Below are 27,112 nucleotides of genomic sequence, written 5' to 3'. Positions count from 1 at the left end.
ATCTCTGTGCCTCCTGAGTGCTGAGATTGCAGGCGTTTGGGAGGCAGAAGTAGGCAAATCTCTGAGTTTAAGGCCAGCCTGGTCTAAATAGTAAGTTCCAGGATAGCCAGAGTTATACAGGGAGACCCTAATTCAGGGGAAATTAAATGAAAGGGAGAAACTTTTCAGCCCAGCCTAACCCACGTGGGTCTTATGGCTCTGATCTAAAGCTGTAAGGACACTCCAGGCTAATATCCCTTCTGAATACAGATGCAAAGACTGTCAACAACATAATGACAAGGGGAATGCAGCAGCTAAACAGAATCGTTCACCATAGTCGGGATGAAAGGCTGGCCAGCTCGGCTGCTGCAGACCCACCGCTGAAATATTCTATCACAAAACCTGCAGACATGAAGAAACACTGAAAAACCACCTAGCAAAAATGCTTTTTGGGAGTGAGGGAGCAGTGCTACAAATATTTATGAGGCAAAACACTCCCCGCTTAGCTATGTTCTCGCCTACTCCCTAAATCTAATTTAAAACAGATTTTAAAAGACTGAATAACCAAAGATTAAAGGGAATTGCCTCTGACCGAGTGTATCCACGAAAATAAACGTGGGTTCCAGGGAGTGATCTGAACTTCCTAAAACTATCAAAACTAATGGTACGCACACCAGCAGAGGCTGGATCTTCCTTCCCCACGCAGGAGGGGAGACCGCTGCTCCCACTCTGCCCACTCTGGGCCGCCACAGGTCAGCCAGGGCAGGCAGCACGATGAGGAGCAAAAGCCTGGGGCTGGTGAAGGTCCTCAGTGGGCAAAGCAAAGCACTTGCCCCGCTAGTCTGATGGCCTGAATTGAGTGTTAGAAGCCTTGCCGAGGGAGGGCAACCAACACCCCAGAGTTCCCTCTCACCTACACACACACACACACACCAGCAGAAAGACTTGAGGACTGGAGAGGGCTCAGTGGTCAAGAGCACTGGTGGGTCCTCCAAGAGGACCCAGGTTGTAGGACCTATATGACCATCACGTACACAGTGGCTTACAGCTATCTGTAAGGCCAGCTCCAGGGGCTCGGATGCCCTCTTCTGGCCTCCACGGGGACTGCACGCACATGTGCACAGATACAAAACCACCATCCATAAAAAATGAAAAAAATAAGTTAAAAAAATGTAAAAAGACATCAGACTGGACATGTGTTCAAGAGTCCAGAGAACTTGTTGAGACCTGAAGCTACCCAATGCAGCTGACGCAGTTCAACGTGTACTCAGCGGCCAGTCCTTAACACACAATGGCTGTGTGTGGCAGATCCAGAGTCAGTGTTGTACTGAACAGGAACATCAGAGTGTTTCTTCTAAAATCTGGAACAAGGCAAGAGCGCCCACCCTCTCTACTCCATTCAATATGCCTCAGCTAAAGACCAAAGAAATAAATAAGAGGATATAGGCAGAAATCAAATTAGTATTTCCAGACCATTTGAAAGACCTAAAAACTTCCCCAGAAAGCTCTTAGACATAATAAACACTTTCAGCAAAATAGCAGGATACACACACACACACACACACACACACACACACACACACACCAAAGACTTCCACAATGAAAACGTCAAGACAATGAAGAAACTGGAGTGGGCACCCTGAGGGAAAAACTTTGTATGAACTGAGAGAATTACTTTTGTGGAAAATGGTCCTCGGATTTAATACAATCCCCATCAAAATAAAAATGGCATTCTTCAGACATCTACCAGAACTTCCTAAAGCTCACATGGGAGCACAAGCAGGCAAGGAGACGCTTAGAGGGAACAGCACTGGAGGCTTCACCACCGCTGACGTCAGACTGCATTACAGACCATAGTCACGAGCCACACTTGTTAGGACACAAAAAGAGCCAGGCGGAACAATAGCGTGGACCAGAGGACCCAGAAATATTCCCACATTGCTACAACCACCCGATCTTTGACAGAAATGAAAAAGACATGCATCAGGGATAAAATACCCTTTCTTTAGCAGTGGTGCTGGAAAAGCTGGTAACACACACACACACACACCTCTTAGTGTAAGACCTGAAAGCTGGACACTAGCCACTCCCTGGTACAGGGCTAAGCAAAGGCCTCCTAAGGTCCCCAGAGGTGACAATGACACGTAGAAGCTTCTGTGCATCAGAGACAGTGCAGTGAAGAAAATAGTTACAGAGCGGAGGGGGAAAACCTGCCGACTGCACACAGGATGGGGATTAATGTCTAGAATTGAGGAAGAACTGCAAGAACTAAGCAGCCAAATTACCCTCCCAATAAATGCTGTAATCGGCTAGACGGGCAGCTGCAAGAGAACACATCTAAACAGTTGATGATCACCCGAACCGTTAGGGAAATGCTCGAGATTCTATCCCAACACCATCAGAATGGCCGCCAGTTAGGGAGGAAATGATGAAGGCTGGCCGGGATGAGGACCCAGGCCTTAGGACAATGGCGGCTTGTGCAGCTCTATGGAAAAAATCAGTATAGCTCTTCAGAAAGCTAAATCCAAGCCCTACTGTCACCCAGCTATAACTCCTGAGTGTACCGCACATATATTTCAGGTCAGTGTACTGCAGAGACAGAGCCCTGCACAACCACAATGATTATTTCACTCTTCACAAGCCCAGGACACGGAACCAGCCTAGACACACATCAGCACAGGAGCAGATAAATGAACCGGGTCCCACATACACAACAGAACTGTGCGGTCATGAAGAAAAATGAGACCATGAGTGAAAATGGACATCATTATATACGAAGTGAAATAAGACACACTGGGGAAAATTAAAATTTACAAATATGACTGTGTGTATACATACATATGTATATGTATGTATGTATGTATTTATATGTATGTGTGGAGTCTTAAGAAACTGAAAGTGTAAGGAGATCCGTATGACATGAAAGCTTGCTGTGTGAGGGTGGGGAATCCTGGGAAAGAAAGGCACCAAGCAGAGAGAGACAGAGAAAAGAACTGAGTACAAAATACAACTGCACACCGTGAAAACGCCAGAATGACACTCACCACGCTGCCTGTTAACTTGAAGAGTTGGTGAAAATTAAAAATCAAAGTAAAGTTTAAAGAAGAATGAAAACGATCATTTTCAAATTCACAGAGACCTGCAGGGAGCCCAAAGGGCCGAGCGCACTCGCACCTCTAACTTCAAAGCCCGTTACAACGCTAGGCTGAGCCACACTGCGTGGCCTCAGCACAGAGGAACAGGAGGGAGGCCAGGCACAGGTCTGTCACCGCCTCCAGCCACTCAGGGGCGGGCGGGAGGAAAGACGATGGATCAGCTGCTGGAGGGTCAGCTGCTGGAGGGTCAGCTGCTGGAGGGTCAGCTGCCGGAGGATTGCTCTCACCAGCGTCTCCTTGTCTCTCTGCCACTTCCGCTTGTCCAGGTCTGCGCGGCTCGACCTCCTCTCCATCCTCCTGGCGTCCTTGCGTGCGTCTTGCTCTTTCACTCGGGCGGATAACTGTTCTAATTCTGCCTGCAACCAAGCTGCCTTCTCCCTCTCTCTCTCCAGACAGCATCCCAGCTCCTGTTTGTGGCTCCGCAGGGCATCCACGGCTGACCGCAGGTTTCCACTTACCTCCTTCTCCCTCCTGAGCTCTACGCAGCGCTCCTGAGCCTGGGACTCCAGCTGCTGCTGGGTGTGGGCAGCCTGCTTCTGCACCTTTTCAAGCATGGCCTCCAGTTCCAAGGCGCGAGCCTTCTCGGCTTTCAGCTTCCGCAGCAGAGCGTGCTGCGCTTGGGTGTCCTGGCGGGCGCAGGCCTCCTGCGCGTTGCGGCTCAGCTGCTCCGTCAGGAGGCGCTCGTGCTGCAGCGCCTCCGAGAGCTCGAGTGAGCGGCTCCGCTCGGCCTCCAGGCTCTTCTGCAGCTCGGAGAGCTGGCCCTTCTCCTGCGCCAGCAAGGCTTCGCAGCGCGAGGCCTCGATCTGCAGCTCCTTCTGCAGGTTGTCCTTGGCCGCACGCTCGTGTTTTAAAGCCACGCACAGCTGGTTGTTTTGAGCAAGCTGCTTCTCCAAAGATATTTTCAACTCCTGCATGGGTGGAAAAAAGATAGTAACAATTAATACCAAAAGGACAAGATCTAGAAGGTTTTCTTATTTACAATTTTAATTCAGAAATCACAAGTTTAGAAAATCATCCTATGGGTAAAACCATCCTCAGGACTGCATGGATTAAATACTGTGTGGAATTAGTATTGAGAAAATACAGGCACACATCTTTCTCCCTTTCTTAGGAGTCCCAGAATACCAGGATGTTCAAAAAGGTGGTGTTTAAGTCAGGCACTGTAGCTGATGACCATGAGCTGCAGGACACAGCTCAACATGAGGTACACAGACGCCACATGTTTATCACATCTATTTTATGAAGGCCTTAGATTCTAAGCATCATCCAGATAGCTACAGGAGGGAGTGTGACACCGGGTATAACAGCCACACTTGAAGAGACTCAAGTATCACCTGTCAATAAAAAAGCCTATGGCCAATGATCTGAGACAGGAAATAGGAGGTGGGACATCCTGGAATGAAAGAAGATTCTGGAAAAAAGTCAGGAAAGCAGGAGATTCACCCCAGAATGCTGAGAAGACACACATAAGACAAGGCAAGAAAACCAGCCATGTAGCTGAACTCCGATGAGAGTAAAAGAGATAATAAGTTAACAGCTACTTGGAGAACATAGGTAAGATTACGGCCTAGGCATTTGTTAATAAATAATTAATCTCAGAGTCATTATTTCTGGCAATTAAGTGATCGGGAGGAAAAGCTTCAATGAACACTGCACTCCAGGGCAGGCCTCGCGAGCAGGGGTGGTTGACCAGAACAAATCAGATTCCATGTTTGTTGTTCTTTTTATTTCTTTTTAAGAGAAAGAATATGATATTGGGAAAGCGGGGAAATCTAATCAGAAATAGTGAATGAAATTCTCAAAAATTAAAAAGCACTTTTAAAAAGTGAAAAAGCAAAACAATACAAAAAAACAAACAATGGAAATGCCCAAGAACCCTAGCTGGCAACAATCAAGGCCATATTATACCATTGCCGTAAGTCACAGACACCCACCTGCTCCCTCGCCAGGTACTGTCTGACTTAAATATTGCCTTGGCCCTGCTTACAGCGTCCTGGCCTAGTCTGGCCACCCCTGTCCGTACTGCAAGCCATCTCTAGGATTCTTCCAGCAGCTGCCCACCTTGCCTACCACCACCGGCAACTCCCTTCTATGTCACATCCTCTCCACCTGGCAGATCTCACACATCCTCTCTAGGGCTGAGCCTGTGAGTCTCTCTCAGCCTGCCAAGTATAGCCCAGGTCTCACATGTAGCACCCTTCATCTGGTAACTCCTGCCTAAGCCACAACCAGATGTAGGATTCCATCAGGACCCCTCCTACCAGCCACCACGCTGGTCCCTTCTATGCTGAAGTCCAATGGCCCACTTATAGCCTTCTCCAAGGCTCCCTAACCCACCCCCACCATTCACCCACCCTACCCAACTTTCAAGATTACGTCCTGGCCCCACACCCAGTGCCCCAGATTAGTCTGAGCACCCTGCACAGCCACCAATCTCTATGCTTCTGACAGACCTCTATCCCCAAGCCCACAGGTCCTTCCCACAGCACTTCCAACTTGTTGACCCAGCCAACCAGATCTACCCCACAGTCCGGGATACAGCAGCCCATGGCCCTGTGCCCATCTGTCTGCACTTCACTTCCAGCCTCTAGGCCCAGCCTGCCTGTGCATCCTGTCTTCCACCCGACCTGCTCTATCCTTGTCAGACTTAGAGCTAAGAAAACAAGTCCACAGGTCCGATCTCATCGCAGGACTAACAACAGAGGGAAAGGTCAAGCCAGTGTCTTCTCTCCAAATGCTACCAGTCAGACATGTTTGCCAATGAGAAATCCCCAGAGGAACCACAGAACAAGCTTTAAAAAACAATCATAGACTACATCTCAGAATGCAAAGAGTTTGAAAACACTGCTGAATGAAGGAGAAAGAACTTGAGAAGACATGCCGAGTGTCGCCCAGGATAACACAAACGTCCAGTTGACGGAAATGACGAAGACAATCCAGGACTGGAACAGAATCCCTTAGGGAGACAGAAACACAGAAGAGGACTCCATCCGAGGTAAGGACGGAACTGAAACCCAATTGACTCAACTTGAAAAATGGTCCAACCACTTTGGCTATCAGTGTAGGAAAGTCTCGAAAGGCAAAAAAATAATGAACAGTGATGTTGGAAGTGCAAGGCAAATAAATCCTTCCCTCCCTAAGTGGCTTAGGTCATGGTGTTTCATCACAGCAACAGTAACCCCAAGACAGGCAGGGCTGTCCAAGAGACTCCCCAACATCACAGCCTATTGCTACTGCCCTTGGTTGTTCCTCAAAGCGACGAAGGGAAGTCCCTGTTGGTAAAAACACATACATGACCTCCGTGGCCACTGCACTGGAACCGACCTGCATGTGTCTGCTCCTTGAGGACGAGCCTCCACCCTACCAGAGGCACCATGCAGGCCACCGGGGAAGCGGTGACCCGCCTAGCCAGCTACGCACCACAGCTCCAAGGGTGCAGTAGTGGCACACACACCTTAGTGGTACCCACGGGCTTTCCTCTAATTGGTCTTAAGGTCCATGCGAAAAGAGGGCTCTCATGCCTGGTGCTGGAAAGCTAACCAGTTACCCAGGGCCAGCGCAGTCACGGATTCAGAGGAGAAAGCACACCCGCCATTTCACTGAACCAGCACATCCCCTATGCTCTAAGCTATCTAGAGCATATCTAGCACGATGCTCTGAATATTATATCCTTACACCCACAGGTAAGCGTGTAGACTTCACCCCTCAAGGGAACGTCTATTTGCAACAGACGGTGAAAACCAATCCAAATGCAAGGCTGTGGAACCCAGTCCCAATGGAAGAAGGGTCTTTAAAACCACGCCCCAACCCAAGGCTCAGGAAACACTGGGTAAGAGGCTGCACAAAGACAGTCTGAGCCAGAGATCTGTGTCTCGGAGCAATCCTAGGAGCTAGCCCTATGCCTCTAAAGCCTTACCAACATGGCCGCCTAAACATGGCCTAAGGAAGGACAATGACAGACATGCCCAAGTGGATAGGGACAGACCGTGAGGCCTCGACCCGACACAAAGAGCAACCAAGCGATGCCGACCGAGAGTGAGAGAAATAGCCTTCCTCACAGAAGAGTGATTGCCTGGTTATCCAATACCAGACAGTCAGCCCTGATGACATGTATTCAAGTCACACCTCACAGATCAAATAGGTTAAATTCAGGCCATGGATTTAAAAGAGAGCAAATTGAAATATATGGAAAGGTTTCCAGGGAAGGAGAAGGGGAAGTGATGTAATTATTTTTTAAACTCAAAACTACAATCAAGAAATGTATAGCCTTCTTTTGTCCTAAAGTCCTTCTGCCTGGGCCGCCCACCATGCAGAGGAAGAACGAGAAAGGCGGTCGTCACCTCCAGGGCCCTGGAGCTCTGGCCCTCCCTCTGCAGGAACCGCAGCTGCTGCTCCTCCTGCTGGGCCTGGAGGGCCTGCCCCTTGCCCCGCTCGGACTCCAGCTCCTCGAGCACCACCTTGAGCTCGTTCTCCTTCCCGTCCAGCACAGCTCTGAGAGGGAGAGAGACAAGGGGACGGCAGTGAGCCGCATGGAAAGGGGACGCGCATGTGGGCAGGCGTCCCTCCCGCCATTGACAAATGGAACCCCAGAGCCCCCACAGCACCTGCCGGCCGAAGCAGATGAAGTTCCACTGTAGGACCACGTCACATGGCCATACCTGAGCCGCAGGACTTCCTGCTGCACCTTGTCCAGCGACTCCAGCAGGCTGGTGTTCTCCTGCTTGCAGGCGTGCAGCTCGGACTTGAGGTCCTGGACGGCGCTCTGCTCCGCCGTCAGACGCTGACGCACCTCGCTTGCGGCCTCCTGCTCCTCGCTCAGGGTTTTCTGCAGGTCGCTCGCGATGCATTTTTCCTGTTCCACTTTGTACGCCAATAGCTCAACTGAGAAGAATGAAAACGGTAGACGGCTTATTACCCACGAGTCCCCAGTGTGCCGGGCCGATGAAGTCAAGTCATAAATGATGTTGATTTGGGGGAGAGGAGTTCCTGTGGGTATTTCTGTGACCTGGAACCCACTGTGCCTAAGGGAGCCAAGCCATCCCTCCTTAGGTGTCTTCTTAGGTGTCACCTGCTGGTCGGGACACGCCCTGAGACCTACAACACCAGCCATGCTCACACACAGTATTCCTGCAACAGAGACACATTAAGGCCCATGTGGCTTACAGAAGAATTCTCCACGAAACCTCAGGAAGACTGGTCCTGCACAGTCCTCTGAAAACACAGAAGGGAATGCTGTCTGGTTCTTGCAAGGCCAGTGCTTCGCCAACACGAGAATCAAAAAAGGGTTTAAGAGCAGGACTCTTAAATACAGACACAAAGTTGAGGGATTGCCGAGACACGTGCATGCGCACGACCCTGCCCAAGGGTGATTACCTGACAGAAACCCAACAGAAACAGATATACTGACCAGTGCGGGAAGGAAAACGGACTGTGAGCGAGCCTGCCCTACTAAGGCCTGATCAGTACATGGCCAAAAAAAGACATTTGTTCCCAGATGTCACATCCATAAAAACCTCCCTAAATGTGAAAACTTACATACGACAAGATCCTAACTCCACTGAGAGATCCCTAGAGCCCCAGGCACTTGTACCCATTCAGGGCTTCCTTCGCATCCGGCAGGGCAGGGGTCGGGTAAGCTGCCTGCAGGGACAGGAGCGAGGGCACCCACCTTGTCTCCGCAGCTGGTGCTCCCGCTGGCTCCCTCGGGCCTCCGTGCTCGTCAAGGCTGCGCACAACTGCTGCAGCTTCTCTTGGTTCTGTAGGTGTGTCATGCGCAGCTGAGCGCGCAGGGCCTGGATCTCGGCTAGCAGGCTGCTCCTGTCTGGCAGGCACAGGTGCTCCTGGGCCTTCTGCAGATCTCCCTGGAGGGCAGGGAAGAACACTCGAGGTGTGAATGGTGGATGCCAAGCACCCAGGCGCAGAGGCAGAAGGCAGGCACGCCTCCTCCTGCACTGCCAGTCCTTTCAAACCCAAACTTCCAGTGCCGCTGTGACAGGTTTAGTGGCTTTGTAAGGACATAGCAGGCACAGAGCACCCAGGACCTGGCCTGTGAGCACCCTTCCTCACAGCCTACTGCATCAGTACCTCAGCCTCAAGTCTACACTTCTGTGTCTGTGCCCAGTGACACAAACAGGATTCTATCGTCCTACCATGCTAATGTCCTCCAGCCCACGTGCAGTGGGCTTGGTGGCGTGGGATAGCCCAAAGAGTCTGTTCTTTTGCTAGGTGTGTCTCAGGGAGAGAGACTGAGGAATGAAGAGGGACTGAGGGACGAAGGTGGAAGGTGGTAACCAAAGCCTCGGTCAAGACTGCTGCTCACCTGCTCTTGAAGAACCTTCTCCAGCCTCTTGACCAGGGAGTTACAGTCTCCGAGGTTTGAGCCAGGAGGTCTAGGCTGCAGCTCAGCCTTCTCCTGCTCCCTGGCGAACACTTCTTGGATGACACGCAGAAGCTCCTCACTCCACGTAAGGTGTGTTTCCAAAGACTCCTGTACGGCAAAGCAAGCGGCTCAGGGCTGGGCTGCGGTGCAGGCTCAGTGGCACAAGCTGGCCTAGCCTGGGCAGGGCACCTGCTTTAGACACTCACCACACACACACACACACACACACACACACAGACGCTCTGTGTCCTCCTCAGTGTGCACTGCAAATGTGACCAACATAATATGTCCCACAAGTTCACATACTCAGCCCTGATCTCCACGGTGAAGAACAGTGTACCACTCAGATGATCTGTGACCACACAGCGGGGTTCCACCAAAAATGCTGTGGTTATAACTGTAGAAACATCAGAGCGCATGCGCTCTCCACTGTTCAAGGAGGGGGCCACTGCAAACTGAGTAAACTGACTCTCACAGGAGTCGGCGAAGTCTGATCTCATACACTTGGCCTTGACACAGCCCTAAACTCTTTGGCGGCCGAGTAGGCAGAGAATAGCAGACATCAGTCGGACTGAAGATGGAACTGACCAGTGGCCTCAGGGTATGAGAAGCAAACACTATCACCAGTTCTCTCAGAGCGCAGCGCCAGGGAAGTTGATGACTCACCAGGAAAGGCCACTGTGGCTGTCTGAATGAATATGGCCCGTGGGTTCATAGGGAGTGGCATTATTTGAAGGGATCCCGATGTGTGGCCTTGTTGGAACAGGTAAGGCCTTGCTGAAGGAAGTGTGTCACTGGGGGTTGAGCTCTGGGGTTCAAACGTCCAAGCCAGGCTGGCTCTCTCTTGCTGCCTGCTGATCCCGATGTGGAGCTCTCAGTTACCTCTCCAGCCCCACTCTGCCTGCGTGCACACCGCCGTGGTGCGTGCACACCGCCATGATAATACTGAACTACACCTCTGAAACTGTAAGGCAGCCCCAATGAAATGCTTTCCTTTAGAAAAGTTGCCGTGGTTGTGGTGTCCCTTCACAGCAATAGAAACCCTGACTAAAGACAACCACATATCCATATTCAGGAATATTTGGGCAGAATAAATTCATCTTGAAGAATAAAGACACACACACACATACACACCAGGCACACATGTGTTATACAGACATAAATGCAGACAGAATACTCATACACATAAAAGATATCAGGGACTAGCAAGGTGGCTCAGCAGACAAAGGTTCCAGTGCCCAAGTCTGGTGACCTGAGTTCAATACTCAGAAAACACAGGGTAGGAGGAAAAGACCAACTGACCTCCACACACAATGGAGTAACCGCTCACCACACAATACATGACAAACACTATTTTTTTAAATATTGGCATCAGAAGTAGTGAAATGAAATAGAGCAAAACCTGGGTGTAGTGGTTTGCATGAGAAGTGCCCCCATACTCTAAGACATTTGAACACTCTGTCCCCAGTTGGTGGCTCTGTTTGGGGAGGTGTAGGTGGTTTGGCCTTGCTAAAGAATGTACGTCACTGGGTGGCGGGCTCTGAGAGTAGAAAGCTTTAGGCAGTTAGAGTTTACTCTCTGCTTCATGCTATGGCCGAGACGTGAGCTCTAAGCTCCCTGCTCCTGCCCGCCACACCTCTCCTCATGACGGACTCTACACCCTAGGAACCATAAGCCAAAACAAACCCTTCCTGCTGTGAGTTGGTCACAGTGCTTGATGACAGCAACAGATAAACAACAAACAGAACGGGCAACCTTCTCTCCTTCTCCTGCTGCTGCTGCTACTGCTGCTGCACTGGCTGGCCCTGGGCTGGAGAGGCCCAACGCTAAACGGAGCTACCCTGCTAGGGCCTTTGTGCTTCATGGGGCTGTGGCGAGGGGCAGGCTTGCTGCTCAAAGCCATGGCGGCACGACCATGCTAGGAGCAGGTCATGTGTCTCTTTCTCATCTATTGAACAGCAGTGTCCTACCTTCTCTCCTCTGTCAGTTGTCACCTCCGAAAGGGCCTGGCTGTCCCTTGGGAAGCCATCTAGGGGGTCACGTGGTTCACCCTTGCTCAGTGCGCTAGAGGGGTCCTGACTTTCTGACAAGGCCAGGATCTGGTGGCTCTCATCAAACACCATCTGCAGCAAAGCCTACAGAAGGGAAAAAAACATTAGGAAGGGGGAGGCACCCCAGCCCCAAACCATCATCCACACTCCCAAATACCACCGCCTCAACTCTTTCACCAAAAATAAAAACTTAGGGGGCTGGAGAGATGGCTCAGTGGTTAGGAACACTGACTGCTCTTCCAGAGGTCCTGAGTTCAATTCCCAGCAAACATATGGTGGCTCACAACCATCTGCAATGAAATCTGACGCCTTCTTCTGGTATGTCTGAAGATAGCGACAGTGTACTTACATATAATAATAAATAAATCCTTCAAATAAAATATTAAAAACTTACTTCACTTCAGGACCCTTCAGCTACACTGGCTGGCCAGCAAAGTCCAGCAACGGCCATTGCTGAGATCATAGATCCGTTGCCGTGCCCTGATTTATACGAGTGCTAAGATGACCCTCAGACCCTCGTGTCAGTGTGGAATTTCTGAGTAATCTCCCTAGTCCCTTGGTTCCCATTCTGAAAGGAATAAAGTCAAGCTTACTTTAAACTTACTTTAAATTCATTTCAGAATTCTTAATAACATTAAGACTGTTTTATTTGCTGGTGGGGCTAGAGAGGTGCTTCAAGAACTGAGGGTGCAGGTTGCTCTTCCAGAAGACCCAGGTTCAGTTCCCAGAACCCACACAGCACTAGGCAGGCCAAGTTAAGAGGCCAGGTTGGGCTAGACCTTGAGACCCTGTTATGAAACAAAGCACTGTTTTGGGATACTGCTATTATTTGACTACTAAGACGCCTCCACTGACTTACCTTGTCATGCTGACATCAACGCCTGGCATAAATGATTTAACTACTCAATAACAACCAGCAGCTTTTGCCTTTCCTCTAAAGAAAACAGTACCCCTCCCTCCAGTTCAGGCTCAACCAGAACAAACCAGTTCTAAGACCCTCAAGCAGACACTCCAAGGCCCACCCTTGGAGTCTGGCACAGGACCACAGAGGAGGGCCTTCAGCTGAGTCTCCCACGATGGCTCAGGATGAGGTTAGCCCACCAAGGGGCTAAGGCTGACCATCTGGACAGGTGCAGGTGCAGGTGCAGGTCAGCAAACACGGAAGGGACGGACGGGGTTTTCCACGCCACTGGGGCTACCGGTCCTCTCGGCCACTATTACCTTCATTTCCTTTGCATTGACTTCCTTCTCTTTCATTGCTCCTGGCGACTGCCCAAGCCTTCGAGACAAAGGAACCGTAGCAGCGGCAGCTACTCGATCAGTGGTGGGAGTCTCGGATCCTTCTGAGCCCAGGGTCAACATCACAGCAGTGTCCGGGCCATCACCTAGAAGCACATGGGGTCAGGGGTTGAAGCCACAGCATCTATTTCCAACAGTTGCAGCGACTCACAGCATATGGAACACAGATTAGCACCAGACAAAGGTGGCGGCCATTCCGTAAAACATAAGTCGGAGGAGACTGAGCAGGGAAGGAGGAGGAGAACTTACTTTGCATGTCTGATGTGTTAATTGTCTGTGACTTATAAACCTCAGGGTTATCTCAGCCACTTACATGGATAGACCTGCTCATCCCCACTGGCAACCACACCCCAGAGAGCACTGAGGAGCAGCCAGACTCTACCTGAGGCCTAGGTACTTCACACCCAGCACAGGGACCAAGAATGAAGTGGACAGACAGGACACCAAGCCTAGAGGGGGTGGGAGCAGCTGGACCGACAGCAGTGTCCACTCTAGATGTGCCTGACTTGACCCGAGGCGGGATAGAGACAGGACTGCACACAGTCCAGAACTTGTGGCACAAGGCATCTAATAGTCAGGGGGCTTTACAAGCTGCTTCTTCAGGCCTGTAGCCTGCGATGGCCTAGGAAGGCCTCAGGAACACACTGGCCAGTGCGGCACAGGAAGGGCCTGGTGCCCAGCCACTCAGCCTGAAGGGAGGCAGCAGCAGCTCCGGACTCAGAGCAAGCAAAAGCATCAGATCTCCACCTGGAAAGAGGTCAGTCTACATTCTCAGACGTGCAACGGAGGGATTAATACCAAAGTCTGCTGAGAAGAACTGAAGTGCAGCGAACGAAAGGAAATCTTAGAGACATTAGTAATACGCACAGAGGAGGCCCAGACCCTCATTCTCAAGCATGAGGTGGGAAAACAAGAGAAGAGACCCAGGGACTCACAGCCTTAACATGCTAACTCTTAGAAACGTGACGGCCTCTCTGCCTCCAAGTACTACGATTAAAGGCGGGTGCCCCCATGCCTGGCTAGATGCTAACATTTTTATATATTTTATTTATTTATTTATTTACTTGCTTGCTTGTTTACACCTGCACTAGTGTTTTGCCTGAATGTCTGTCTATCTGAGGGTGTCAGATCTTGGAATTACACAGACAGCTGAGAATTGCCGTGTCGGTGGCTGGGACGTGAACCTCAGTCCTCTGGAAGACCGGTCAGTGTCCCTAACCACTGATCTCTCCAGTCCCTAGATGCTATTTTAAACAGTAAATGTGATATGGTAATAAGTCCTGTATTGAGGAATAGGTGTTCCCACGGAATCCAACACAGGCCACTCAACTTTCCCAGCCATCCGCTCCAACCAAGTGGAGGGAACGAATGGAGCATTCACAACATTTCACGCATTCCACAGCTTCCAGTAGACTGCATTCCCTCATGCTCCACGCTTCGAAATGCTTGGACAAGGCTAGCTGGACTTGAGACAGGCCCGCATCCTGACTTGGAACAAGAAAGCCATTGAAGAAGAGGTTACAAACAGAGGAGATCAGAGTTTGGCCCCACATCTTTAATGAAAACCGTGAGCCCGGAGACGAGAGAATGAGGGCAGTAGGCCGGAAACACAGAAATACACATGTTCTGAGGGGATTCCGCCCTCTGAAAAGAAGGCCTGAAAGACAGACTTGTGACCCACAGGGTGCAAGCTGACCCCACGAACCTCTAGACGTGAGGAAACCACAGCCTACGCTCAACCCTCAAGGGCAAGCCAGACCCTGTGAACTGTTCCCGCTTCTGCTCTTTGAAAATGTCAGTGTTTAAAGCCCAGAGAAGGACAGGGGATCGCTCTTTGTGTAGACTGGGGAGGCAGGAAAAGCCGAGGCCTGACTTGCCCTTGCTCTGGGACAGCGGGCGCAGCCTGCCTGCGAGCCAAGGACACGGTAAACCACAGGTGCTAAGCAACGTGCTGGGGCCTGGACCTCACGAAACAAGATGACATTCTTAGGAGACAAGCAGCCATCGGGGCACAAGAAGGTGACGGTGCACCTGGACAGCAGAGGACCGGGTGGGACCTTTGTGGTACCCTGAGCTCTCAAAGCACACACACAATAAAATAAATAGACAGGTATGACGCACTCACGTTTCCCGCTCCCATCGCTTCTTCTCGCTAACTCATGAGAAGGGGATGGTAACGATTCTTGAGAACCAAAAGATGTTACGATAAAGTCTTCGACGTCCTTCTCCTGGTGGACAGGCAGATTTGTGTAAGGTCACAAAGCAGTAAGTAACAACAGATGGTAGCTTACTAAGGTCAGACTATACCGGCTTCCCACAGAGAACCCAGCTCCTAGCACTCAGAGCGTGCAACAACTCGGGCTATGCTGGAAACGTGCGCCGCCAACACCTCAGTCAGCACGGGAATATTCTAAGGGACGACGGGAGATGCTCAGTGAGAAAAGGCAGTTGCAGCCACGCTCGGCAGCCTGGGCGTAAACGATGGGACCCACATGACTGAAGGCGGCCAGTGCTCACAGGCGTTCTCTGACGTCCACGTGCCATAGACAAGCACACGTGCACACAAATGTGATTTAAAAAAATTGTTTTTAAAAATATAACCTTTTTAAAGCAGCCACTAGCAAAGTATCTCAAGTTTAAAAAAAAAATTGTGCATGGCATGTGTGCCCCAAATAATCCTCATATAAAAAAATACTTCAAAATAGAAAAGTGCAATTAAACTAAATAATAATAAATTGAAGTATTCTTAAAAAAATTAATCAGGGGGCTGGGGAGATGGTTCAGCAGTTAAGAGCACTGAGTGTTCTTCTAAAGGTCCTGAGTTCAAATCCCAGCAACCACATGGTGGCTCACAGCGATCTGTAATGAGATCTGGCACCCTTTTCTGGTGTGTCTGAAGACAGCTACAGTGTACTTACATATAATATTAAATAAATAAATCTTTAAAAATTAATTAGTCAGCACCACATGTATAACCATGTACACACAAGGACTATTACTATAACACATCTAGGGCTGTGGCTGTGCCTTAGCAGAGTGTGGGTGCCCCTCCCCAGCATCCACATGAAATCCCAGGTGGATGCTATGTCCCCACAATCCCAGCCCTTGGAAGGTAGAGACAGGAAGATTCCTGGGGCTTGCTGGCCAGGGTCTGGCCCAAACACGAAGCTGTGGTTCGGTGAAAGACACTGTCTCAAAATTATGATAGGAACAGAGGGACAAGAAATATTGACCTCTGACCTCCGCATGCACACATAATACATACGAAATCTAAAACAATTCAGACAGTTAGGCCTTTTGTAAATGACATAAGAATTATGACTGTGCTACTCAGAACTAACATCAGTTAGGACCCACAACGTGAAGTTCTGAGGAGTGCACTTATCCCCCATGTTTCAGACATGACTGAACGATCTAAGAGACCCTAGAGCAGCTGGGGGGCTGCTTTCTTCTAGAAAACCAGGCTCCTCAGCGACTGTGAGGCAGCCACTGTCAGATGAGCCAACAATGGCCTTGCTGTGATGCACCCTACGAAAACACTGGCCACCCACAAATGTCTGCCCCAGGGAGTGCGGGGAGACACCTACCGTGGCCGCCCTCTCCGCATGGTGCTTCTCAGCCGAAGGGGCCACCGCCCACAGCGGGGCCTGGCCTGTGGCAGGCTTGCCCGGGTAACAAAGCAGCCCCGACACATCAGCCTGCAGCAGTGGGTCTGTCCAGTCTGGGGAGGAGATGTCCACACTGTGCAGGCTCCCCGGACCCATGCCCGGCGTCAGGGGCAGGCTGTGCTGGGGCTCCAAGGACGAGTCCTTCCGGAGAACCTCGGGGGAGCTCCACAAAGACAGGTCCAGCGCCCTCACTGTGTCCTTCTGGGGCTCAGCCTCCTCAGTGAGGAGGGAGTCACGGTGCACCGCGGATTGGGAGGAGAAAGGTCCACCTTGTGATGTTAACTTTTCTTGAGTGGGGAAATCTGGCATTTCAATTTGGACCAACAAATCCTGATTTTTAATAATATCAATTACATCCCACGTGGTTTTAGCAGTATCAAGCACATCATCGGGAGGCGACGGCTTACTCGCGCCACCATTATGACAACGATCACTTGACCCATTTTCCGACAGGTCTGGCTGCTGTAATCCAGAAGTTTCCATGCTGGTGTCCCTGGAGTCCACGGAATGCACCCGATGGTCCAGCTCCTCCTGAAGCTGTCTGGCCCGGGCTAGGAGACTGGCATTGCCCAGACAGTCCTCCAGGTGTTGTTCTTTAGCCTGTGTAGGAGGAGAATATGCAAATGGACAGGTGAGTTACAAGCCACTATTTCTCTAGTGTTTCTGAACTATTTACAGAAAATGAGCACCTAAGGGGAGAATCCATAGCAAACCTTCAAGACACTTACAATGTCGAGTTTATTTAATGGCATGAAAAACAGGACTAAAGCTTGAAAGTTGGGGTGAGTGTGGTTTTTTTTTTTTCATGGTTTTGGGGGTTTTTGTTTTGCTTTTTGTTTTGTTTTTTTTTTTTTTTTTACCTAAAAGACAAATATCATCATCAAGGTGTGTGGTGATTTTCTCAAGATCTTGGGGTTTGGTTTGGTTTGGTTTTGATTGGATTGGAGGAAAAAAGAATCTAGAAGGTTCTATATCCAAACACTGAGAGACGAACTGCTGTGACTGCTCAAGAACGTGGAGCTTCCTCGCTGGCAAGCACCTGCACTGTGGTACCACAGGCGGAGCCACCATCGGAGCATGGGGAGTCGGCTGTAGCCCGCCTGCTCTCCAGAGAGACCTCACAGAGCATACTCCCTCAGTGTTCAGTGGGCTCGAGATGGATACATCTCAGAATCACAGCGCAGGTCCAGGTCCCGCTCTTAACCTAGGTCCAGTCAAGGGTGGACTGGACTTCCTCATTAAATCCTGACCCTAAACATGCCAACACTGCCCCAGGGACCATTCTCTCCCAGAGTAAAAAGTGACCCTTTCTTAGAATAAAAGATATAGGAAGGAAGGAAGGAAGGAAGGAAGGAAGGAAGGAAGGAAGGAAGGAAGGAAGGAAGGAAGGAAGGAAGGAAGGAAAGAAAGAGGGAGGGAGGGAGGGAAGGAAGAAGGGAGGGAGGGAGGGAGGGAGGGAGGGAGGGAGGGAAGGAAGGAAGGAAGGAAGGAAGGAAGGAAGGAAGGAAGGAAGGAAGGAAGGCAGGCTCAGAAAATTTCAAGGCTTCCAAAGCTGGAGAGACACTGGCAGGGTCATTGGAAACCAATCATGGCTACTAAAAATCTCTAAGATTTTTGGATTTGGAAAGTGGGGCAAATTGGTGTTTATGTGAACAGGAGTTATCCATGCAGACTGCAGAACGCACAAGGAGTGTCAACACAACAGGGGTGAGGGACTCAGAGGAGACTCCACTATGTGGATGGAGTCCGTGGAATACTCCCACCTCACAGAAGCAGCCCTGTCATGATGCACCCTGCCCCAAGTGCAGGGCCTGGCCCAGCCCGCCTTTGTTCACCAGGCCCATGCGCCTGTATCCCGTCAAGGACCCTGCTGCCACCCTCCATGCTCAAGGGCACTGCATCTTTCACTGAGGGCATCTCTGCTTCCGGTCGCCTCTGGCAGCCTCTTAGCACTGCCACCACACTTGGGCCTTGTGGAGGCTGGCATCCTTCAGTGTGAGAGGACACTGAAGGCAGACTGTAGGTTATCCTTGACCAGATGAAACACAGAGAGCCTCTAAGGCAGTGGTCTTCACCTTCCTAAGGTTGCAACCCTTTAATACAGCTCCTCCAGTTGTGGTGAGCCCCCAAGTGTAAAATTATTTCCGTTGCTACTTCATAGCTAATTTTTCTAGCTATGAATCATAATATCTGGTAGGCAGGGTATCTGATATGTGACCCCAATGAAAGGGTCATTGCGACCCAATGCTCTCAAGCTGGGACTGGGTTAGTCAGGGACTCAGATGTGGCTTGGCTGCTCCTCAGACCCCCTGAGCAATAGGAGCTACACAGACAACAGAGACACTGGAGGGAAGCGCTTCCAGCTCTGCTCAGCACCCACAGCCGGCGGTAGGCACAGCAGGCACAGCGGGCACAGCGGGCACAGCAGGCACAGCGGGCACCACAGGCACCGCAGGCGGGGACTTCGGACTCTGGGAGGATGCCTGGGGTAGGGACTGCAGGGTGGAGCCACTGGCAGAAGGAGCAGGTAGGAACAGTCAGGCAGCTAATCCTGAAAGCTGTTGAACTGAACCGTTTTAAAAGACAGCTTGGGTAGGGCCTTCTGCTGCACAATAAAGGAGCTCAAAATAGGATTATTAAAAAAAATAAGATAAACATAACCCCATGAAATTAATGCCAAGTAACCTGTGTCACTATGTATAGTACCCAAAACACTGAAAGAATTGTTTTAAAAAGCTTAAGCGATTTCAAATGCTAATAATTTTAAAGCTAGTAGGATTCGCTAGGGGGAGCTACTGCGCCCAGGGGAGCCAAGCCCCGGGCGCTCTTCTCTGCCCTGCCAGGAATGACAAGAGCAGCCCAATGGGCAGAATAAAAAGAGGTCACGCCTGCAATCCCAGCACTTGGGAGGCAGAAGCAGGGGGATTTCTGAGTCCGAGGCTAGCCTGGTCTACAGAGTGAGTTCCAGGACAGCCAGGGCTACACAGAGAAACCCTGGGGGGGGGGGGGAGGGAAGACGTCACTAAAGGTAGAAAGACAGAAGCAGAAGGCTTCCTACTGGAGCCCCTAAGGATGGAGGTCTACCTGTGCGCCCCGGCTGTGGGGAGCCAAGGCTAGCCCGCAGCTGACTCCCTCCTGTTCCAGTTCCTCCTCATGTTCAGCCTGTGCCTCTGCGCAGCCGACGGATCCTATATGAGGCTGATGCCGGTCCAGCTGGCACTTGAGGAAACGCCGGTACAGCGCTTGTAGCTGGTGGCTGAGGCGGGCGCACTGCATTCGCAGCTGCCGCAGTTCGGGAGGCTGGCCTGGGGTGACAAGGGTCTGCTGTCCCAGAGCATGGCGGAAGTGAGCCAGAGCCAAAAGGATGGCCTCCAGCTCCAGGGAATGGCTTACTTTCCACTGGTTCACGGCGTCCATCTCGGAATCTCTCTTCGAGATGATCGCCTCCTTTGCCTTCAGGGCAGCTTCGAACTCTCGGAGCTGAGAGGCCATGGCTTCCACCTCAGCCTCTCTGAGGGCCACACGGCGCTCTAGTTCAGCCAGGTGTCCTGCAGCCACCTCCTCTGCGTCCTGGAGGCGCCGCTGCAGTGCCTCCAGAGCCTGGCTGTGCCCGTGCGCCTGGTCTGCCAGGAGCTGCCCGAAGACCTCCTTGGCGGCCTGCGCGGCCTGCAGCTCATGCCGCAGCGCCTGTGCGCCCAGGCCTTCCGCCCCGAGGCAGGACAGCTCGCTGTGGAGGCTGCCTGCCTGAGGATCGCTGACCTCGTGCACCTTGGGCCCCATGAGGCTCAGCTCGTGCTGCAGCTTCTCAATGACCTCGTGGAGCTGCTCGATTTCCTCGGCCTTGTCCTTCTGCAGCTGCCTCTGGTTTTCCTGCAAGTTCTCGATGACGGCTCTCAGCTCTTCAATCTCAGAGTTTCTGCTGTGTGCAACCTACGGAGGAAGCACACACGTCATGAGGTAGTCAGACAGAGCCTGAGCGCCTCCCCATTCCAGGGCACGGAACCCTGGAGGCTGACCCCCAAAAAGAACAGAGACAGGGACAAACCAACAGTATGCCCTGGTGGCTTCTTGGTCTGTAAATCCAAACACAGTACACCTGCTCTTCAAAGAAAGAAGAGCCAATCTCAGCACAGCTCAACACACGCCCTCCCCAAAGCCCCGCGTCTCAACTCAGAAACTCCAACAGCAGTTTCTCCTCAGCCAAGGATGGTTATGGCCTTTTAAGTTTTCTGTGCCGACTTGTGGGACTGACACACCTCCTGCAACATCAGTGAGACCCCAGACTCTGTTATCCTTCTAACTGACTTGTCAGTCTCCTGAAGCAGTAATTTAAACATTAGCTTGTCCCACTGGCCAGAGCTGGGCCATAGTGTGCTGGATGACCCACAGCTGCTGCCCCTCCTGCCACCCAAGTGGGCACGGTATGCATGGTGGCAGGCTCTAGGACTGCCGCCGTGTCGTGTGTGACGTGAACCCCTTCACTAGGCGTGCACTCTCACCTAGTCCCCAGTAACGTTAAAGGAACCGAGATAGGAAATATGCCTACAAGAACAGTCAGTGGGAACTTGGGATTGGTACTGATGTCAATATGGCCCAACTCCATTCTCTGAAGACACCATCACAGGCAGTGACCCAAACCAGGAAAAGTCTAATCGATTTGTGCTCTAAAAGTTTTCAAATAATGAATGTCTCATATTCCGCTTTCAAAATATCAAGGGTTGCAAAACAACATGTGACCTCGAAAGCTCCACATCACAGTTCCTACACAAATACAAACCAGGCCTGTAATAAAAACACAAAGAAGCCAGTGGGTGTGGCCAGGTGCACACCTCTAATCCCAGGACAAGGAAGACAAGAGGCCAGCGCGGCTGACAGTGGGAACTGTCTTAAAAACCTAAAACCACCAAACCAAACCAAGTAGTTCTCCGACCATTGCTGCCCCCAATTTGCTTAGGATGGTATCAGCTGTACACCACATAGACAGTGCACAGGAAGGTCATGTTCTACGGGTAACAGAAGGCTGTGGCAAAGATAAGACCCTCGGGGTGCTCTGAATGAGAACGGCCCCACAAACTCCTGCCTGAATATTGGGTCTCCAGTTAGTGGAACAGTTTGGGAAGGATTAGGAGGCGTGACCTTATTAGAGGAGCTGTGTCACTGGGGTGGGCTTGGAAGTTTTCAAAGCACACGCCCAGCCCATTCCTAGTTAGCTCTGAGTCCCCTGCTTGTGAAGCAAGGTGAAAATGCTCAGCTGCCGCTCAGGCGCCATGCCTGCCTGCTGCCACGTTTCCCGCCATGATGCTCATGAACGCCATCTAACTCTCTGGTACTGTGAGCCCCAATAAATGCCTTCTTTTGTAAGTTGCTTTGGTCATGGTGTCGTAGCACAGCAACAGAAAAGCAAGACTTATCCTTTAAATGTACATAAAGCTCTATTCTGCTCACCTGTTCTGTGTGCTACACACAGGGACAGGCCAGTGAACGGACCTTTAAGGATTATTCAGAGCATGTGCCCACCCTACCCCCCAAAATACGCACGGCTCAAATTATCCATAATATGAAAAATATACAGTGTATTTGTAATTAGAACACTAAGCAAAGAGAAAATAGGGCAAGCAAAAAAAAAAAATACTTCAAGGAAGAATGGCTCTAAATTTCTCAATAGGAAATTAATTTTACGTGTCCTGTAATTAGCAAGGAAATGAAAAGAAGATGCAATCAAACCGCAATAGGAAAGGTTAATCAGGCAGCTTCACTGAAAATTCTCCTTCCCAGCTGGGCACGAAAATGCACGTCTTTAATCCTAGGCCAAGGGGAGCAGAGAGCCCTGTGAGTCAAGGTTAGCCTGGTCTCTACAGTGAGCTCCAGGACAGCGAGGACCACATAGAAAGGTCCTGTCTCAAAAACTAACGGGCTGGAGAGATGGCTCAGTGGTTAAGAACACTGTCTGCTCTTCCAGAGGTCCTGAGTTCAATTCCCAGCATCCACATGGTGGCTCACAACCATCTGTAATGGGATCTGATGCCCTCTTCTGGTGTGCCTGAAGAGAGTGATAGTGTACTCACATATATAAACAAATCTTTTAAAAAACAAAACAACAACAACAAAAACCAAACAGGTAAAACTACAAAATAAACAAACAAAAATTTAACTTCACATTTAAGAATTAATACCAATTTTAGACTATCTCCTCCAGAAAACAGAAAAGAAGGAAAAAATTTTGACTCAAAGAGGTCAAGTGCTGACTGATGTCCGTGGTGGGGACAGAGAGATAACGTCACAGAACATCTGCACACGGGAGCCTACACCATGAGCGGGCGAGTGTGTTGTGGGGATGTGAGGCTGACTTGGCGCTTGAAAATGCCACCATGCAGTCCACTGTGTTAACAGGCTAACGGAGAACAAGGACATGATTATAGAGATTCAAAGAAATATTGAAAGACGCCATTTCTGAAACTCCCTTACAAACAGAAACCTGGTGCCAATGATGTTTGGAATTGACCTATGGCTAAAACACATTGGGAACTACGGAAATGTATATGCAAGCTCGGAGCGTCTCCTCTATGCCTGGTCGGCACGCTCCTGATACAGAAGAACCCAGGAGCTGATAAACACCTATGCAGAAAGGCCCAAGGGAAAGAAAAATGACAATCTGCTCTGCAAATACATTTGCAGACTAAAATAAAAACTACATTCAGATCTATAGGCTTGCAATAATACATCTTTAATCCCAGCATTCAGTAGTCAGAGACAAATGGATCTTGAGTTCAAGGTCAGCCAACGCTTTAAAAAAACAAAAATCAGAACTACACAAATTAAATGAACATCAACTGCCTGCACTATGACAGTCAAAGAAGAAATCACAAATCTCATCACATTAACCACTTTTCAGAAAACAGAGACATTGAGGACTCTTCTAACTGACATTTTTTAAGATTGATTATTCACATGTATGTGCAGATGCCACTCTCAGGTTACAAGGCCTGAGATTCCTAGAATGCTCCTCCCATGCTAAGAAAGCATTTCAGTACCTTAAGTCTTCAGCCAACGGCCTTTGCCCATCCTGTATATTTCTATCCTGTCCCCCAAATAATATAAGCCTTGAATCACACCAACTAAGGCTGATCTGACTCCCCGTGGGTATTCAACAGGGCTTCTGAACCCCCAGGTCGTCATCTCTGCTCCCACTGCCCCCGTGGACCAATACCGGCTGACAATCCCCTAGGGCAGGAGAGCCACTGCTGTTTGGTTTTTTTCTCTGTGTAGCCCTGGCTGTCCTGAAATTGCTTGGTAGACCAGAGTGCCCTTGAACTCAGAGATCTGCTTGCCACCAGAGTGCTTGGGATTAAAGGCATGTGATGCCACGCCCAGCTGCTAAGTCATCTTTGATCTTTGCTAGCTGTTCTTTTAAGTCCAAAACCTTTCATCTAAATGAAGAAGTGTTGACATTTTTCTAATATTTTAACATATTTAATACTTATTAAAGTAGCTTTGGAAGGTTTCAGAATCTAAGCATTGTTATCCTCTAATGATAGAAGCCGACAAAGTTACAAAGTATACACTTGGGCCACAGTACTGCTGCCTGGTTTTGGATGGTGAGCCTTGATGCAGAAGGGCTAAGGGACTTGGGGCAGCAGCTGGGCAGCGCCACACGCTCATGATACTTACCTCATTCTCGTGCTGCAAGAGTGTCCTCTCCATTACATCTAGTTGGGCTTCCGGACCCCTAGAAGAGCTGCCCTGAGAAAACATAAGACACCCAGCTTCATCCAGCCTGGACCGCAATACAGGTGTTAGCAGTAAGCCGCCCGTGCGCTCTTGCTTTAGAATCTCTCTTTCCTATTTCAGGGGGGAAATGAGTATTTATTTTAGGAAAACAATTAAGGAACCAGGGACTTAAGGAAACAATTATTAGTGCCAGAGAAATGGTTCATGGTTAAGAGCACCAACTGCTCTTCCAGAGGTACTGAGTTTAATTCCCAGCAACCACATGGTAGCTCACAACCATCAGTAATGGGACCTGATGCCCTCTCCTGGTGTACATGAAGACAGCTACAGTGTACTTATATAGAAGGAAGGGAGGGAGGGAGGGAGGGAGGGAGGGAGGGAAGGAAGGAAGGAAGGAAGGAAGGAAGGAAGGAAGGAAGGAAGGAAGGAAGGAAGAAAAGAAAGAAGGAAAGAAGGAAAGAAGGAAGGAAGGTAAAGGAATCAATTGTCATAAAAATCTAAGCCACCATGAGGTCTCCTGCAGAAGTGGGTGTGTCTGCACTCATGGGTGCTTACCCGGGCACGCTTGCGCTCAGTGGATCTCCGGACTATACACGCTCAACAGAACCTAACAGAGATCATGCTAGATCCACCTGGTGAGGGGAGCCGAAGTGGTGTGTCAAGGACCCTACTGTGAGAAACTCCTGGTAATCACTGAACGGTGTATGTAAGTGTCCCCTGGGCCAGTGGCACTTACAAAAGCACAGGGTCAGAGACAAAAACAGGACACATAGGACGATATGTCCAAGTGCTGAACATGAATGTATGAGGAAGTATCCATGGAGTGAATGACGGCTCAGCAGTTGAGAGCTCTGGCTGCTCTTCCAGAGGTCACAGGTTCGATTCTGTTCACCCCATACAGCAGCTCACAGACAGCTACAGTTCCAGTTCCAGGGGATCCAATGCCTCCTTCTGTAGGCATTCTTACATGTAGGCGAAATAGCCACACACATAAAATACAACAATTCTTTTAAAAGAAAGGTTTCAGAGAACATTTACTGTACATAGATTACGTGTTCACAATACTAGGGAATAAAGAAAGCGGCAAACAATATCAGGTGGTCCAATGTGAGGAGAACACATGGGCATTTTCACTCTCTTTATATCAAAGAATAAGGTGGCCACAGCCCTGAGGTGAGCTGCAGGGAATGACGGGAGCAAGGTGGAAATCCGGAACGCACAGGTTAAACAGGAGAATCAAGAAAACAAGGGGAATTCAGGTCCCCATCAGCACCGCTGTCAACTCCACTAACCCCTTCACACGGGACCCCTGCCTCGCTCGCCTCCCTCGAGCTACTGAGTAGCTGCTGAGTAGCTCTCCTTGGCTCTCACTTTTGCAACATCTGATGATAAAAAGCAAAGGAAAACTCCCAAGTTCAAGTCCTCGCCGTGAACTCAAGCACAGACCCAGCTGAGTCTAGGCCATGAGACGGCCCTGTCTTGACAAAGCCAGCCCGCTGTCCTGAAGCCACTGGGGACTTGTCCAGGCCTAACATGGGGAACAAGATACAAGCCCCTTCCTTAGTTTCAAGCCACATACATGCCCAAGAGATGCTACAGCTCCGGCATGGCCAGCCCGTCCACATTCCTCCACAGCCAGCTTAGTACTGCGACCCAAATAGGAACTTTACCTTTAGTTCTTCCATGCTTTTTTTCTGTTTTTCCAGTTCCTCCTGGAGCTGGGCCATTTGTCTTTGTATGCTGGCATTTGTCTCCTCGAGACGCTTAATCTCTTCTTCTTGGATTAACAACTGTTGATCGGCAAAATCTTTCTTGATGACCAATTCATTAAACCCATCTAATTTTTCTCTCAATTTCTCTTGTAACAATTCCACCTAAACACAGAAACAAATGTATGAGGAACACAACAGAGACTTTATAAAAACAAACAAACAAACAAACAAACAACTTCTGGATAAAACAGTCAATAACAAAACCAGCCAGAATCAGGCCACGCCCCCTAGGGTCCACAGCCTGCGTGAGGCCACGCCCCTCTAAGCTATCCCTGGAAGCCTCAGGAAACAGGCAGTGAGTGCAGTGACTGGACAGTCTGTTTATGGTGTCTGGTTCTTCCACCCCTTCTGTCGTAAGTACCATGCTGAATTATTATTATACATCTCACATGATGTAAGATTCATGCCTCCCCTACAAAGCTGTAAAGTTCTATCTTCCAGTGATTCAGGAGCCTCCTGGGGGGTGGGGTGAACTGCTCAGGATGAACTCTTCTGCCCACCTCACCGCCTCAGGACAGCTCACCTACCTCACTTTTTTAAAAAAAGTTTTTCAGACTTTATTTTTAACTGTGAACATGCGTGCTTTGCTCACATGTATGTAGGTATGCCATGGGTGTGCCTGTGTCAGAAGAGGCTGTTGGAGCCTTTGGAAGTGGAGTTACAGATATGAGCCACCATGTACGAGTGCATCCCTCTGACTCTTTATTCTCACTCTTTAAAAAAAAAAAAAAAAAAAAAAAAAAAAAAAAAAAAAAAAAAAACAGGGCTGGAGAGATGGCTCAGCAGTTAAGAGCACTGACTGCTCTTCTGAAGATCCTGAGTTCAAATCCTAGCAACCACATGGTGGTTCACAACCATCCATAATGAGATCTGACGCCCTCTTCTGGTACATTTGAAGACAGCTACAGTGTACTTAGATATAATAATAAATAAATCTTAAAAGAAAAAAATCAAAAACAAAAACAAGAAGAGTGAACTGGAGTGTACTGGCTCGGCAGCTGAGGGCTTTGGCTGCCCTTCCCGAGAGCTTGGGTTCAATTCCCAGCACCCGAAGCTCACAACTGTCTTGTACCTGCAGTTC

At 49.8% G+C, this 27,112-nt stretch overlaps 1 protein-coding gene across 9 annotated transcripts in view; it reads right to left on the bottom strand.

Annotated features, from left to right (window-relative positions):
- Positions 1-27,112, bottom strand: part of Pcnt (pericentrin) — a 90,603-nt gene that overhangs the window by 14,572 nt on the left and 48,919 nt on the right. For 3 of the 9 annotated variants that reach the window (XM_052164444.1, XM_052164446.1, XM_052164445.1), the window contains 12 exons: positions 25,930-26,133; positions 24,200-24,370; positions 19,616-20,461; positions 16,451-17,131; positions 14,989-15,091; positions 12,786-12,949; positions 11,484-11,648; positions 9,454-9,621; positions 8,803-8,995; positions 7,739-8,015; positions 7,475-7,625; positions 3,362-4,042 (listed from right to left, as the gene is read on the bottom strand). In XM_052164444.1, coding sequence (XP_052020404.1) covers positions 3,362-4,042; positions 7,475-7,625; positions 7,739-8,015; positions 8,803-8,995; positions 9,454-9,621; positions 11,484-11,648; positions 12,786-12,949; positions 14,989-15,091; positions 16,451-17,131; positions 19,616-20,461; positions 24,200-24,370; positions 25,930-26,133 — 3,804 coding nt within the window. The remainder of the gene's footprint in view (positions 1-3,361; positions 4,043-7,474; positions 7,626-7,738; positions 8,016-8,802; positions 8,996-9,453; positions 9,622-11,483; positions 11,649-12,785; positions 12,950-14,988; positions 15,092-16,450; positions 17,132-19,615; positions 20,462-24,199; positions 24,371-25,929; positions 26,134-27,112) is intronic. The other 6 variants (XM_052164450.1, XM_052164451.1, XM_052164452.1 and 3 more) reach the window with 4 other exon arrangements.

This window comes from Apodemus sylvaticus, chromosome 19 (genome assembly GCF_947179515.1).
Source record: "Apodemus sylvaticus chromosome 19, mApoSyl1.1, whole genome shotgun sequence".
NCBI classification, from domain to species: domain Eukaryota; kingdom Metazoa; phylum Chordata; class Mammalia; order Rodentia; family Muridae; genus Apodemus; species Apodemus sylvaticus.
Note: the sequence above shows the minus strand (reverse complement) of the source record. Positions and strands in the feature narration are given on the sequence as shown.